This window comes from Notolepis coatsorum (genome assembly GCF_963971535.1).
Source record: "Notolepis coatsorum genome assembly, chromosome: 7".
NCBI classification, from domain to species: Eukaryota; Metazoa; Chordata; class Actinopteri; order Aulopiformes; family Paralepididae; genus Notolepis; species Notolepis coatsorum.
The window spans coordinates 79940288-79955039 of NC_140171.1; the positions used below are offsets into that span (position 1 = coordinate 79940288).

A 14752-nucleotide genomic window follows, 5' to 3' on the forward strand; every position below is an offset into this window, starting at 1 on the left:
TTCCCTTCAATATGCCATAAAGAAAAAAAAATGTCATCAATATGTTCCCATTTTATAGCGTCGTGAATATGAACTATATACCGCAATGTAGGGTAATTCCTGCAAAGCTAGTTATAGGGCACTAAGCTAATAACGTTAAATCGATGTTTCGGCCCTACACAAGCTAGAGTTAAAAATCAAAATGCATATGATCGGTATCATGGTCCACCATGAATGCATGATTATTGATTAACAATAAAGGCATTCGTTATTGCAACATCATACCTTGACCGGGTGGATGGCTATGAGAACAATGCCTGATCAAGCTGAAATTGACGTCAAATCGCTCTTACCTGTGGCCGGTTGGATTCCAAAAAGAATTTCCCAGTTATTGATCGCCATCTGGTAGATCGATATGTCCATTGGCTGATGCTATATTCCTTTACTGCATACTGAATTCGGCGTCGCAATAAGTATTCCAGGCGATCGGTTGAAGCCATAGCTTCAGGCTAACAGAAAAGTTAACCCGGCATGAAAAAAAAGTGACACCCCGTCTGCAACAAGGATTACTGCATTCTCGAGACAGCGCCACTACCAGGATCTGGCCGGTACTGCACTTTCCGAGTCCCAATAGGCATTTTCCAGCCAACATACAGCTCTGTGACATTGAGTAGGATATTAAAATGGAATAAAAGCAAAAACGCTTGGTTGGCCTCCAACGGTCGGATCCCAATAACGTATATATACGTGGTTGGCCAGGAACGTTAATACGTTAATTATTGTGTGTGGGGGGGGGGGGGGGGCAGTATAGATGGCAGTGATCCCTGATCTGGACATCTCACATAACGCTACAGTTGAATTTGTACCGGAGGCTGTGTGTGACTATGAGGAGAAAGATGCACCGGAGCAGAGACAGCACACATGGACCCAGTTCAATGTTGGTGGTGTACAAATATGCTGTGAAAGTTCCCTCTTCATCCATGGGTCATAATCATACATGCTGGCTGTGTGTGTGTAACAGTATCTATCCATAGCCTACATGCTGTGTGTGGGTGCTAGTTAAAAGGAACACGCCAGATAGATACCAGTTTCCTCTGTGCATTAGTGTTGTCAAAAATATCGAAGTATCGATACATATCGATACTGAATATTTAAAACGGCTTCAATACTCATTTCCCGAAGTACCGATACTTTCTGCAGTATCGGTACCAGCTGGCTTGCTCCCGCAAGTTGTTGACAGACAGACGCGCTGCCAGAGCCTTGCCCTTCCGCCTCCTCCTCGCTCAGAGCAACAGACACAAGCTGCTGCAGCCTCCTCCCCCTCACAGCCGGGCAGCGCAGCCCTGTCTTCAGTTTGTAAACAACGCTATTATTAGCTAACGTTAGCTGTCGTTCCTCCGTTAGCTTAATGCTAGCTAGCTGGCCACCTATTACTTCATGGAAACGGAGTAACGTCAAGCCGAGCCCACTACACGCATGAACTCGACACAACTACCCCGTTTCCAACGTTCGGTCGAGCGGAGCCCATCCTACACCAGTACACGCATGAACTCGACACAACATTACCCCGCCTCCATGAAGTGTCCAATTAGCAGCAATGTTGTTGAAAATGTAACGTTAATAAATGCTCCGAGCATCCATCCATCCATCCATCCATCGATCCATCGATCGATCTCTCTCTCTCTCTCTCTCACCCTTGTTTTCGGGTCATAACTAGAAAGGTGCGCTCAGTAGACCTAAAATCTCCAGCAGCCACTCTCTCTTTCTCTCTCTGAGATACTTTCAATACCAAAAAAAAAAAAATTATAATAATTATTAATTAATATTATTATATATATATATATATATATATTTTTTTTTTAATACAAATTTTGCTTTTGTTGCTGGTTGATTCTCCTCAGCTTCTCTCTGGTACTATACGAGAAGATAAATACACTTTTAAAACCCTTTGTTTATCTTTAGATCAGAGAGAGAAAGAGAGAGTGGCTGCTGGAGATTTTAGGTCTACTGAGCGCACCTTTCTAGTTATGACCCGAAAACAAGGGGGTGTGAGTGTGAGTGAGTGAGTGAGTGAGTGAGTGAGTGAGTGAGTGAGTGAGTGAGAGAGAGAGAGAGAGAGAGAGAGAGAGAGACCCTTGTTTTCGGGTCATAACTAGAAAGGTGCGCTCAGTAGACCTAAAATCTCCAGCAGCCACTCTCTCTTTCTCTCTCTGATCTAAAGATAAACAAAGGGTTTTAAAAGTGTATTTATCTTCTCGTATAGTACCAGAGAGAAGCTGAGGAGAATCAACCAGCAACAAAAGCAAAATTTGTATAAAAAAATATATATATATATATATATATATATAATAATATTAATTAATAATTATTATAATTTTTTTTTTTTTGGTATTGAAAGTATCGAAAGTATCGATACTTTTCAAGGTATCGTATCGAAGTCGAAATTCCAGTATCGTGACAACACTACTGTGCATTAAGTAGAAAGCTATCTGGCTGCACGTTAGCCTAGCTTAGCACAATGAATGGAAGCGGACATGGACGGTTAGCCTAGGTAAGTCGAGATAAGTCGGGTTAACTCGCCAGCGGTTGGGCGCCAGACCAGAGATATCTCGGGTTTTGGTAGTTTATTCGATATTTTTTATTCATTATCCATCTGGGAACCTTGGCATTACCATAGGGAATGAGTCTGAGATCGCCAAAGTGCAATACCGGCCGCATCCAGCTAGACGGCGGTATCGAGCACCCTTTGACACCTTCCATCTTGGCCTGTACTGTATCTACAAAACCTGTTTAATCATCTTCCCTTTATTAATTTCCTTCGATTTTTTGTAAACATGATCTCAAGAAGGCTGAACGAGATTAGTGGCAGTTTTTCATGTCTGGTCATTTTTAGCATGGTGTTATTCACTGTCAAAGATGCAAAGAAAAATAATAATTCATATTCTCCTTTGTTTCATCACAGTTTAAGCAAGCCTAGTAATACACAATATTTCTGCAACTGGGAATACATTCACTGAGGTCCATAGATGTCCCTAGATACCAAGAATGAGCCTTGTAGAAGTGGAGCAATCTTCCATTTACTTAGGTATGTATTTTAGGCAGATTTTCAGAAAATAGGGCTCCGGGCTTAAAGGCCAACTTGCAGGTTAAACCCTACTGATCAATTATGGGTAGTTTACATCATTGGTATATAATTTCATTATTTATTTTTTTCCATTTGACGCCGGAAATGCCACTCAGAAATGGTTAAAAAGGTACACGCACGAATAACATGCACGAGCAAATTAAAAAGCTTATCAGACGCTAGTAGGGCCGTGACGTCACGTCAGGAAACGTATGCCTTATGCCCATCCGGGTCATAGTACTACTGGCTAACGTTACAGCGCTAACGTTAGCATTATGGCTACTGTCGTGAACCATTTTAGATCGGGGCATGTAGAGGAGTTTGGGGAACGAGTAAAAATCATGTACAGGTCCTCTTCTCAGACCTGTGTGGCAAAGCACTGCACACGCATCATGCAAGCTACACGTCGCTGCATGTTGATCAATGGTGGCCCACTCTGTGCATCACAGTCAGTGACTGTGATGCACCGAGTGGGCTACTATTGTGCTATCAACGTGCTGCGGCGTCTGGCTTGTTGGCCGGCATGAGTGCCCGATTTGGGGTGGTTCTCTCCTCTTTGTGTGCCTTTGTCCTCGCGGGTGTTCTGCCGGGGGAGCTTGTGGACGCGACAATAGTGGTGGTTGTAGGGTGTTTGAGCTTGTAGCGTTAGTTAGCTCATAGCTATCGTTAGCTTCTAACGGTGTATACACAATATGTACAACAACACAATGATCAAACAATGATATAACTACTACTATTGTCATGTCCATAAGTTCCCTGGCAGAATACTTGTGAGGACAAGGGTATACAAGGAGGAGAGAACCATTTTAAATCGGGCATTCATGCTGGGCTAACGGTGTATACACAATATGTACAACGACACAATGATTTACATTATTACATATGGTAACGTGGTTGTGGCTTTTACAAATAGTGGTTAGCTTTAGAGATGGATGGCTATGATCACGGAGCAATAGTGTTGTTAGGTGAAACAGATACATTTTCATTCATCACTCGGCTAGTAGTAGCAAGGCTCTCTGCCTGCCACTAGCTGTGTGTGACTCTCAGCCCCCTGGTGCCTGTACCTGCCGTGACGACATCATTTCGATTACACGTGCACGTTATGAACCATTGATTAAAATATCCACGTGCGTGGTGATTGTGTTGGGGAGACAAAATGTTTGATAAAAACGCTAAAACTGGGTCAACTTCAATAATTTTTTTCCCTTCTTCATGAAAGTCACCCTATTTGAATTTGAATGCCACTCACGGCTTTTCTTCGTTTTATTTTATTTGATTAGGATTAGGATAAATAAGAGCAGCGATTTTCAGCGCGCGGCACAAGCGTGCATGCGCACACATATATTATCGATTATCTAGCGTTTATCATAGAATGAGTAGTTTTTTCCGCGAAAACGAGTGATTTTCAAAATGCTATCAAACGGAAATGAAGCGATAAAAAAACAATCTGCTTTGACAATGTTGACTGGAAAATGAGTCTTTGATAAGCGACGGGCAGATTAGACACATAGCCATAATTTAAAACATAGATTAGGCGATATTAACACTTTCTCTGCCACGCTTATATCCATCCTTATACCATCCTCTGCCAGCTCTATTTGTCTATGGAGATGTTCCCCTTCTTTGCAGGGCTATAACTTTTTAAATTGTATTGCTAAATTGACATTACTATGGCCCATTCAACATCAAGTATCTATCGTTTAGGATGTAGCAACGTTCTACTTTTTCATTCACATATTCATACTAAAATACGGTCTAAAGTATAAATATGTTTTTATCGTTTTTTGCAGCATTCTGCAGAACGTGAGTTATAGCCATAAATACATATATTAGATCATCAAATGTAGTTTGATACCGAAATTTCAATTGTACAAGGTCCTAAACGTCATGCCTCATCATCTGCTGGTGACCGGAGGGGGGGGGGGGGGGGGGGGGGGGGTTATAAGTCCGTGGCCCACGTTAAATCATTTATGTAGTATGGGTCATGTATTGATCAGAGCAGTTTGTATCGAAAATAATAATCAAACACGCTGAAACTCACCGCAGCTTCCTCTGACCGTTGGGTGATCAGCATGGAGCAGAAAGATCGCTATTATGGGATGTTGATATATGCGATCCATTTCCAGGTTGTATAATACTATATACGTCCAAAGCATGTTGTTTATAGAGTTATTGGCAACGGATCGCTATCCAGTGTATCAAGCTGAAATATGGGTGAGCACCACTTCCGGCCGCTCACTTCCGGTTTTGGCGATTCGCCGATCGGCCACCAGATGGAGGTCTTGAACCGTTGAGGAGATCAACAGCAAGTCTCAAGTCTCCGTGGGTGAAATATGATTGCCATGACAGATTTTTGAAATATTGATCTCAAAGACGCTGTACGACGTCATTGGCAGATTAAGCATGGCGAGCAATGACGTCTAAAGTCGTCCTTGGCGATTAAAGGTTTAATGTTAACATTGGAGTGGATTTGGGCATTCAAGGGGGTAAAAAGGAAAACACGGACTGGCTCTCAAAGTGTTAAGAGGTTTGATGTTCCTGGACAAGGAAAAGGAAAGACAATGATGGTATCCGTACCTTTTTCTTCTCTCTGTAGTCCTCTCCCTCGAAGGTGTAGACGCTGGTGTTCTCAGTGTCCATGGTGAAGTTCCTCAGCGAGCTCTCACCCATATTGCACATCTTATCCTTCAGCTCCATGGTCTAGTAAGTAAACAACGTGATAAGACAATATAACTGGACATCTTCTCCTTCATCTCCATGGTCTAGTAAGTAAACAACAACGTGGTAAGACAATATGATCCATAATTAAAACATGATGCATCAATACGGGAAGGGTGCTAACCTGAACTTCCCCAACCACTAGCACCATATAACATGGTCAAAATATTATTTTGAGATACTGAGGTTTTGATATGATAAGAGTACATTTATTTTTTTGATCCACTTTTTCTCCTCCTATTTTTCTGTATTTTCCTCCCATCCCTATTTAGTAATTATGCCAATTCCCCCCTACCCTTCCTAGTCGTTGCGCGCATGTGCCCCCCACTGGTCGGTCTAGGGAGCCCTGAAGTATATCACATGCTTCCTCCGATACATAGGAGACAGCCAGCAGCCTCTTTTCACCTGGCAGCGAGGACTCTCATTGGTGTAACGCGTGGGAGGTCACACTATCTTCACCATTTCCCTCCCTCGCTGTGCAGGCGCCCTGACACTGCCAATTGTGCCAGTATGACGACCGGCCAAGCCGGAGGCACCGCTGACAGCCGGATTCGATACCAGTGTCTCTGCAGTGGTAGACAGACACTTAGTCTGTGCTACCCGGCCGCCCATACGAGTACATTTAAATGTTGAGTTTTACATTTTAGGTCCAACATTCCCTTTGACTGTATGTTTCAAACACCTTCAACTCAACAGTGGTTGTTTGTGGAAATAATCCCCACTGAACATACCACTGCTGACCAGTATATCTGTGTATGAGGGAGGAGTGTCTACCAGCACCATCTCAGTTGTTGACTGCATATAGTATACACAGGGAGCGAAATAAACTTTTTGACTCACCGGCCAGTGGCGGGTAGATGGGAAGAATCTACCCGCCAAGCATATTTCTTACCTGCCAACTTTTTTTTGATAAAAAAAAATTATTATTTTATATAATTTTTTTTTTAATAAAATATATATATTATATAATCATACTTGTGATTGTGTTATCTGCGAGACATCGCCACCTCGCTGTCTGCAAACAGCTCCACTGTCTGTGTGTATACTCGAGTGGCCTCCAGCTCCAGCAAGGATTCTCCGGCGCTGCAGCTGTACCCTAAACGCTACATTCAGCATGCAAAAGGATTCTCCTGAGCTACAGCTGGACCCTATTCAGCAGCCCTCACTCATGCGATGTAAGCCAGGGACTCGAAGACGCATGTTGTTGTTGTAGGACATTGATGCCAGGAGCTATCTGTAGCTACTGCTGGATGGCGTTGGGACAACGCCTCAGTGAACTATTTAGTTTACTGCGACATTTCGTAGTGACTAGTGAGCTACCTAGCCAACGGAGGTATTATGCACTGGACTATTGCTGGAGGATTTGTTGATGTCTGGAGCTATCAGTAGCTAGCCGGCTGGATAACGTTACACAATGCCTCATGTATTAAACTAAGTGAATAGTTGACTGGGTCATTTTGTAACGGTAGCTAACGTTATCTCACGAAGGTCCCACACTGACTAGACTAACGTCACGGTGACTCGGAGGCAATAGCCTCTGTTTACATGCAGGCATACAGAAACAGGTGGGGAGGGGGTAGGAGCAGCAGCATCAGCAGTGCGCGGTGCGCTGCATGTCTGTGCTGAGACAGCGAGTGAGAACTCCGCTAAAGAATTGGATCATGATTTTCGGTTTTCACATGACTATTTGATTGCCCGCCACACGGCGGTCAGACCTCTCAGTGGGAGGCGCCAAACGTAAAAACTGAGCGCAAATGGCGGGTGGCGCTCTCTAGTTTCGGTCCCTGAGTATACATGTTCAGAAAGTGCAACATGTGATATTACATGACACAATATCAATCTCAAATCTGATGTATTCTTCTGTCCCGAGTGTATATTTTCTCACCTTTTTCTCGCCCCTCTCCAGGATGGCGTCGATGTCGTCGTCCGTGATGTCGCTCTCCTTGGAGGCAAACACATGTGTTGCGCCATGGCGGATGATGGACAACATCTCGTCCTTGGCCAGCTTGTTGGCACTGGGGTCCACTAGTCTTCCTGAATGAGACAAGAAAGAGGAAGCAGACAACTTAAAACTAATGTCCGAAACAAAGCTCTAACCTTCTGTTCAAAATTAGCAAAGTGAGTTGATGTTATTTTCACATTTCTATCCACAGTGGGATCCAAGACAGCAGCCACTAAGAACATGTTTGCTCCTGAAATTCCAGACTTTCCCACAAACTGGAAAGATTCTCCCATGGTTTTCCATACTTTTTAATAAAGGGAAATAATTTGACATAGTTTTCCATGTTCTCCAGACCTTCAAGAAGGAAGGGTGCTAGTGGAAGGGGTGGAGTACCTTGCTGGATGACGATGGAATCAAGGCGTAGCTTCATCTCGGCCCTCTCCACGATCCTCTCCTCCACTGTGTTCTCAGTGATGAAACGGAACACGCGCACCTGCTTCTGCTGACCAATCCTGTGAGCTCGGTCCTGAAACAGACAAGTGAGAGAACCAATTGGATTTAAGTCACGCTTAGAAATTGGCAGCAATGACTATGGCAAAAAATACTCAATACAATACTTACAAAATGCTATACTTTATGTACTATAATGTTATTGGATGTTCCAACTTGTAGCTCAATGTTTCAAAAGCAAAAAGGTGATTACATACACCATCTGAAATCTTACTTCCTTGTAGGTAAAGAGCTTCAGTAATATTCCATATCGAGTTCAACTTTGACTGCCTAAAAACGCTTTACAGCGTCATTGCTGGCCATGCTAAAGTTGCCGGGGGACGCTGTACAGCGTCCTTATATCAATATTTCAAAAATCTGGAATCGGATTCATATTCCCCCTCCGCTGGCCTGAGATTCACCAGCAGGACCCACTGAGCTCTCTGGCGGTTCAGGAGCGCCATCTGGTGGCCGATCGGCGCAACCGCTTAACAGGAAGCGCAGTAGAGGTTTTGCTGGTCGGCCCTATTACTTCCGGGCACTCGGTATAGATTCCGGCACTCTAGCTCGTCACACTACATAGCGATCGATTGCCAATAACTCGATAAACAACATGATTTGGACGTATATACCATTATACAAGCTGGAGATGGACCGGGTAATAATATATCCCATAATGATAAAATTTCTACTCGACGATGATCGCCCAACGGCGCGCGGAGACTGGGGTGAGTTTCAGCGTGTAACGTTACCATCTTCGATACTAACTGCTTTTATCAACATTTGACCCACATTAGATGATTGGTATAACGCTGCCCACGGAATTATAAACGCCCCCTCGCCCATCCGGTCAACATCAGATGACGTGTAGTAACTTCTAGAAGTACGTCTAGTTGGAATTTTTTATATCGCGCTGATTGCCATCAAACTGTATTTCATCATCAATATAATGCATTTGGGGCTATATATCACGTTCTGGAGAAAGTTGCAGAAAGAGATGAAAACATACTTATACATTAGACCATACTTTACTATGAATATGTGAATGAAAAAGTTTAACGTTGCTACACATTGAACAATACATATAGGACTTTGAATGGGCCCTAATAATGGCAATGTAGCAATAGAATTTAAAAAGTTATAGCCCTGCAAAGAAGGGGACTTTCTCCATAGACAAATAGCGCTGGCAATCTATGGTATATCATTAATTTAACCCAAGGCAACCAAAGTGTTAATCAAAGTCATTGTTTTGCGAGTGTGGGTGAAAACATTTCCTCCCTCAAAATGGTGGATAACTGGTGTAGAGTGGTGAGATGCAGAGTGCTGGGTAGTGGGTACTGACCATGGCCTGCAGGTCCACCTGGGGGTTCCAGTCCGAGTCGTAGAGGATGACCACATCGGCCGTGGCCAGGTTGATGCCCAGCCCTCCGGCCCTGGTGCTCAGCATGAAGAGGAACTTGGAGCTGTTGGGTGCGTTAAACGCATTGATGGAGATCTGCAGAACACATGACATGTGGGAAATTGAGTTTTTATTTATATATTTTACTATAATCCTCCATATTGTCATGTCTGGGGAAACGGCTGGTGACCTTCTTGAACACGGAATACAGACAGTGTATGATTATTTTTTTTATCCTATGCTGTTGATTACAACATTCTCTTTGGAACATTCAGTTTTCATGCTGGTGTTTTTGTTTTAAGGCCCCATCCACAATGATCCATCACAAAACAAAAAGATAAAACAGACCATGTATTACCGTTAGGGGTGTAACGGTACACAAAAACCACGGTTCGGTACGTACCTCGGTTTTGAAGTCACGGTTCGGTACGGTTTTCGGTACAGTGGGGGAAAGTTTGGCTTTCCATGTTCCACTCAGGGGTGATGTAGTTTGCAGTAACTAATTGTACTTGTAGGGCTGTCAACGAATATTCTATATTGAAATGAATAATCGATTTGTTAAATAAAAAATTATTATATTAGATTGTGAAAAAAACAACCCCTGGTGGGCGGTTGTTAGTGGTTAACATACCGTTGTATTCGTTCGGTACACAGCCGTACTAAACGGTTCGGTACGGATACGTGTACCTTTACACCCCTAATTACGTGCATAAACACCTGTGCTAATGGATGGTGACACATCTGTCTAGGGCTGGGCGATATGACGATATTATATAAATATCGGGTACAGTTCATTAACGATACACTTTTTTAACGTATCGTGGATATCGTGATGTTTTGCCCAAGAGGATTGTGTCGCGTCAATCTGGTCCACCCCGTTCAAACTTTTGAACAACGCCGCTCCCACACACACACTACTGCATCAAAGTTAGTTAGTACTTATGATTAACAAAGGCATTCGTTTTGTGGCATCAACATTATATAGTTACACATCAGCGTATTTACCCAAACATAGCAACGTCCGATGACGACATAGATAGCAATAGATAGCAAGCGTTACTGTTCATATCTCAGTCCGTGCCGAGTTGTGCGTGCCCATTCTGCGGTCTGTTAATAAAGTTTTCAATCAGACAGATGTATGGAAAGGCTTTTATTATAACATTTGTTGCAGTAAAATCATTATGCCTCGTTGTCATGCTGCGGTGCGCTAGTAATCACTTGTCGGCTGCGGTGAGCTGTTGTTGTTGTCGTTGAGCTGAGCTCTCGTTAAAATCAAGGAGGGCATTCAGGAAGTAAAAAAAGAATAGCGCTGCTTGCCGATTGGTGCTAAGAACAGCAGGGCGGGTACAAGCGGTGTGACGTAATTGGCAGACTCGACTGTCAATCAAAATTATTATGTTGCCGGCTGAATGATTGAATGAATGAAGGTTATTAACGATTGCAGAATGGGTACAATACAGTACAGCTCAATACAACAACAGTGGACTGACTGGAGGATGAAGACCAGAAAAAGACTTTCGGCTTTTTTACATAAGGGTCCTCCATTTTCAATTCATCAAAACATTTAGAGACATACAAATATACAGTAGTTTCATAAAAATGCTAAAATCCTATTGATTGATTTAAAACTTTATTAACATATTGCAGAATGGGTACAGTACAGCTCAATACATACAATTGTTAAGGGGATGCAGACCAGCGAAAGACTTTCGTCTTGTTTACATCAGGGTCCCCCATTTTCAATTCATCATATTTCATATCTAAATCATATAATATCTCATTGCTAAATATATGCAATATATAATCTAATAATCCAATAATCTAAATCTAATATATAATATAAAAATGCTAAATGCATGGGTATTTTATTTTGTCTTTAATGTTAGCTTGCAAACTCAAATACTGTCTTGGTAAGTCTCATAATGAATTGTTTGGGGAAAAAAAGAAAAACATCGTGATGCGTATCGTGTATCGCCGAAAGGTCAGAAAATATCGTGATATCATATTTAGGCCATATCGCCCAGCCCTACATCTGTCGGTTCCAAAAGTTCACCCTCTACAAACTTTTCTATCCTTCAAAACGGACAGTCGGACACCAATCCGGCAGAAGACTGTCTCATCATCAGCCCTGTCCAACAAACAGACAGCCTACTCCTCATTGAAACATAATTAAAAACAGTCTTCAGATGGACAGACCCTAAGAAATTGCTAGTTTCAAATGCTAGTTTGTCAATAGAATTGACCATATTCACACGGCGGCCATTTTGCTCTTATGTCATGACTCATGCTCAGGTTGAGATTCCTTGGTGTGAATATGGTCAATGGGTTTCTAAACAACCTGAACCTTCCCTTGAGGCCATGTCAGCTGATAACAGTTAAGCTTCCCACCTGTCTCTCCTCGTGGGGCGTCTGTCCGTCCAGACGACAGTAGCCGTAGTTCCTCCACATGCAGTAGTCCTCCAGGATGTCCATCATTCTGGTCATCTGACTGAAAATGAGCACACGGGACCCTGGAGCAAGGGGGAGGAGTTAGTGGCTGTCACTCAAAACATACAGAAAGTAATTTATTTAACTGCACAGGGATATTATAACATTGGAATTTTCACGTATTATTTCTTTCTCCGACCAAGTACATTTCGTCCTTCAGATAAGCTAAAAATGCTGCATTAGCTTTCCTCATTGAGACAAATGGGTCATGTTAGCCAGAAGCTAATGAGCAAGCTAGCAATGCTGAAGTCGTTAACCTCTTAACACATTGGATGCCAAAAACAGCTTTTTACGTTCCTGGGCCCCAACCGTTGAGTGCCAAAAAATGTAAAAAGTCGATCTTTTTATTAATTATCCATCCAGGGACCCTGGTGTTACCATATGGAATGAGTCCGAGATAGCCAAAGTGCAATACCGGCCGCATCCAGCTAGACGGCGGTATCGAGCACCCTTTGAACCTTGTATCTTGGCCTGTGCATCGATTATATGTCTCCGGTCGGACTTTTTTTTCTGGCAAGTGGAGCGGTTATAACGGTTGGATTCAGAAGCATCAAATGCTCCCGATGCATGATGTGTGGTAGGGCTGAACGATTAATCGATTTTAAATCAAAATTGCGATTTGGAATGATGCAATTATCAATTTAACCAGGAAGTCCCATTGATTTGAGATACAAGATCGGTTTGGGAGAGGGAGGTAAGGGGTTTTAGATTGTGTGTTGTGAAGTTTAGACTTCAGAGAGGGAGAGTAAAGTACAGAAAAAAAAGGTACCGTTGGGTACCAGTATCGATTCCCAGGTAAAAAGAAACATTTTCAGGCTCGGTGTCCCGAAAAGACCCATGCGTAGGCCAGATGCAAGCCGCATTTTACAATAAACCTCTGTGGGGCTGCTTTTAAAAAAAATATTATAATCGCAAATTTAATCGCAATCGCAATATCTGTCAGAAAAATCACAATTCGATTATTTCCCAAAATCGTGCAGCCCTAATGTGTGGTGGATTATGTTGGCGACACAATGGACATCAATACTTGGAATCGCGATCAGATAATTGTAATATTCTTTTTGGGGTACATCTTAGTCAAGATAAGGGCTATATGATATAATTCCGAAAGAATCAAAAAACGACCCCCCCCCCCCCCCCTTTCATGCATTCATGATGAAACATAATACCTACTAACTAGATTTGATTTTAGAATAGTAGCTAGTCCAGGCAAGAAACAGCAACGGTTATAGAGGAATTGACGTATAAGGCTATAACTCAGCATTTCGGGAATTACCCCAGACCGATCTAAAAATGTACTTATATTCACCACTGTATAACTCGCGAATGTATGCATGGAAAAATTCTCTTTTTTGCATCTTGACCGGAAGAAAGTCACTGTCAAATGACCATAGTATTGTATCCATGGCTATAATATAGAATATAGATTTAGCTCTACAAACAAGGTGACGCACTCCTATCTTTTAAAGGTCCCATGTCTTATAAATTGCCTTTTCCAGGGTTTAGCATTGTTTTCTAGCAATGTGGGGTTGTATCAATGGGATCTGTGTCTCTCATTTTGGTTCATCAGTCCATTCTCGATGTCACTAGATCCTCCCCCACTGAACTAAGTCATTCTGATTTGACTCTTTTGCTGACGTGAATAAGGCCTGATCTGCATATCTCAGCCCCTGGTTGTAGTCACCGCCCACAATCAACAATTCTCTCAACATCAGAGCGAGTGAAAATACTGACACTTCCTCAAACGGGTTGACGTGGCGCGGGTGCCGACAGAGAGAGCAGAGAACGAGTGAGCGAGAGAGAGAGAGAGAGAGATTTTACACACACTCCCGACTGCGTGTGTGTGTGGAAACGCACGCTGTCGGGACGCATCTCTCCTCTCTCTCTCTCCCTCCCTCGAGTCGTCTCGGAGCATTTACACACATTCCAGACTGCGTATGTGTGTGGGGAAACACGTGCGCTCTCCTCTCCCTCTTTCTGTCTGTCTCCGTCTCCCTCTCTCCCGCTCGTTCTCTGCTCTCTCTCTGTCGGCACTCGCGTCACGTCAACCTGTTGCCAAATATCATAGCGCACACTCCCACGCGTATACTCCCACGCGTATTCCGATCAGTGCAATAATATTCACGGGGTATATATTGTAATTTAAAACAAGTTACCAATGCATTGTCCTGTGGGATTATGCCCCCCGCGGCAAAATTAATTAGTCTCCCCCTCTATCTCTCTCTCTGTCTGCCAGTGCAGACTGTGGGTGACTGTCACTAAAAGCGCTTTGCGAGTATGGGCGGAGCCCAGCCCAAAACAGATTGAAATCTTGAAGTGGAAAATTGCTGCTTTAGAGTACTTGATTAGAAATATACAAAACAATGCATTTAAAAAAAAAATTATAATAATTATAGATGTGTTCCATAGACTCACAGGAATTGTGTAAAATTGCCCAAATAGTGAAAGGAATAGCAAAACATGAGACAGCGATGCGATTGCGCAATCTTTTTGAATTTTTTATTATAAACACTCTATTTGAATGAATGAACACATTTTATTTGTATAGATTGAACTGTTCACAGGGAAGAGGAAGGTGGGAGAGGAAAGGGACAAAGAAAATGAATCAAATATC

General features: G+C 42.7%; 1 protein-coding gene across 1 annotated transcript in view; it reads right to left on the reverse strand.

Moving 5' to 3' along the window:
• Nucleotides 1-14752, reverse strand: part of smarca5 (SNF2 related chromatin remodeling ATPase 5) — a 60372-nt gene that overhangs the window by 12644 nt on the left and 32976 nt on the right. The window contains exons 12-16 of the mRNA XM_084319178.1: nucleotides 12040-12161; nucleotides 9595-9747; nucleotides 8157-8289; nucleotides 7707-7855; nucleotides 5681-5803 (exon numbers count right to left, since the gene is read on the reverse strand). Of these exons, the coding sequence (XP_084175304.1) occupies nucleotides 5681-5803; nucleotides 7707-7855; nucleotides 8157-8289; nucleotides 9595-9747; nucleotides 12040-12161 (680 nt within the window). The remainder of the gene's footprint in view (nucleotides 1-5680; nucleotides 5804-7706; nucleotides 7856-8156; nucleotides 8290-9594; nucleotides 9748-12039; nucleotides 12162-14752) is intronic.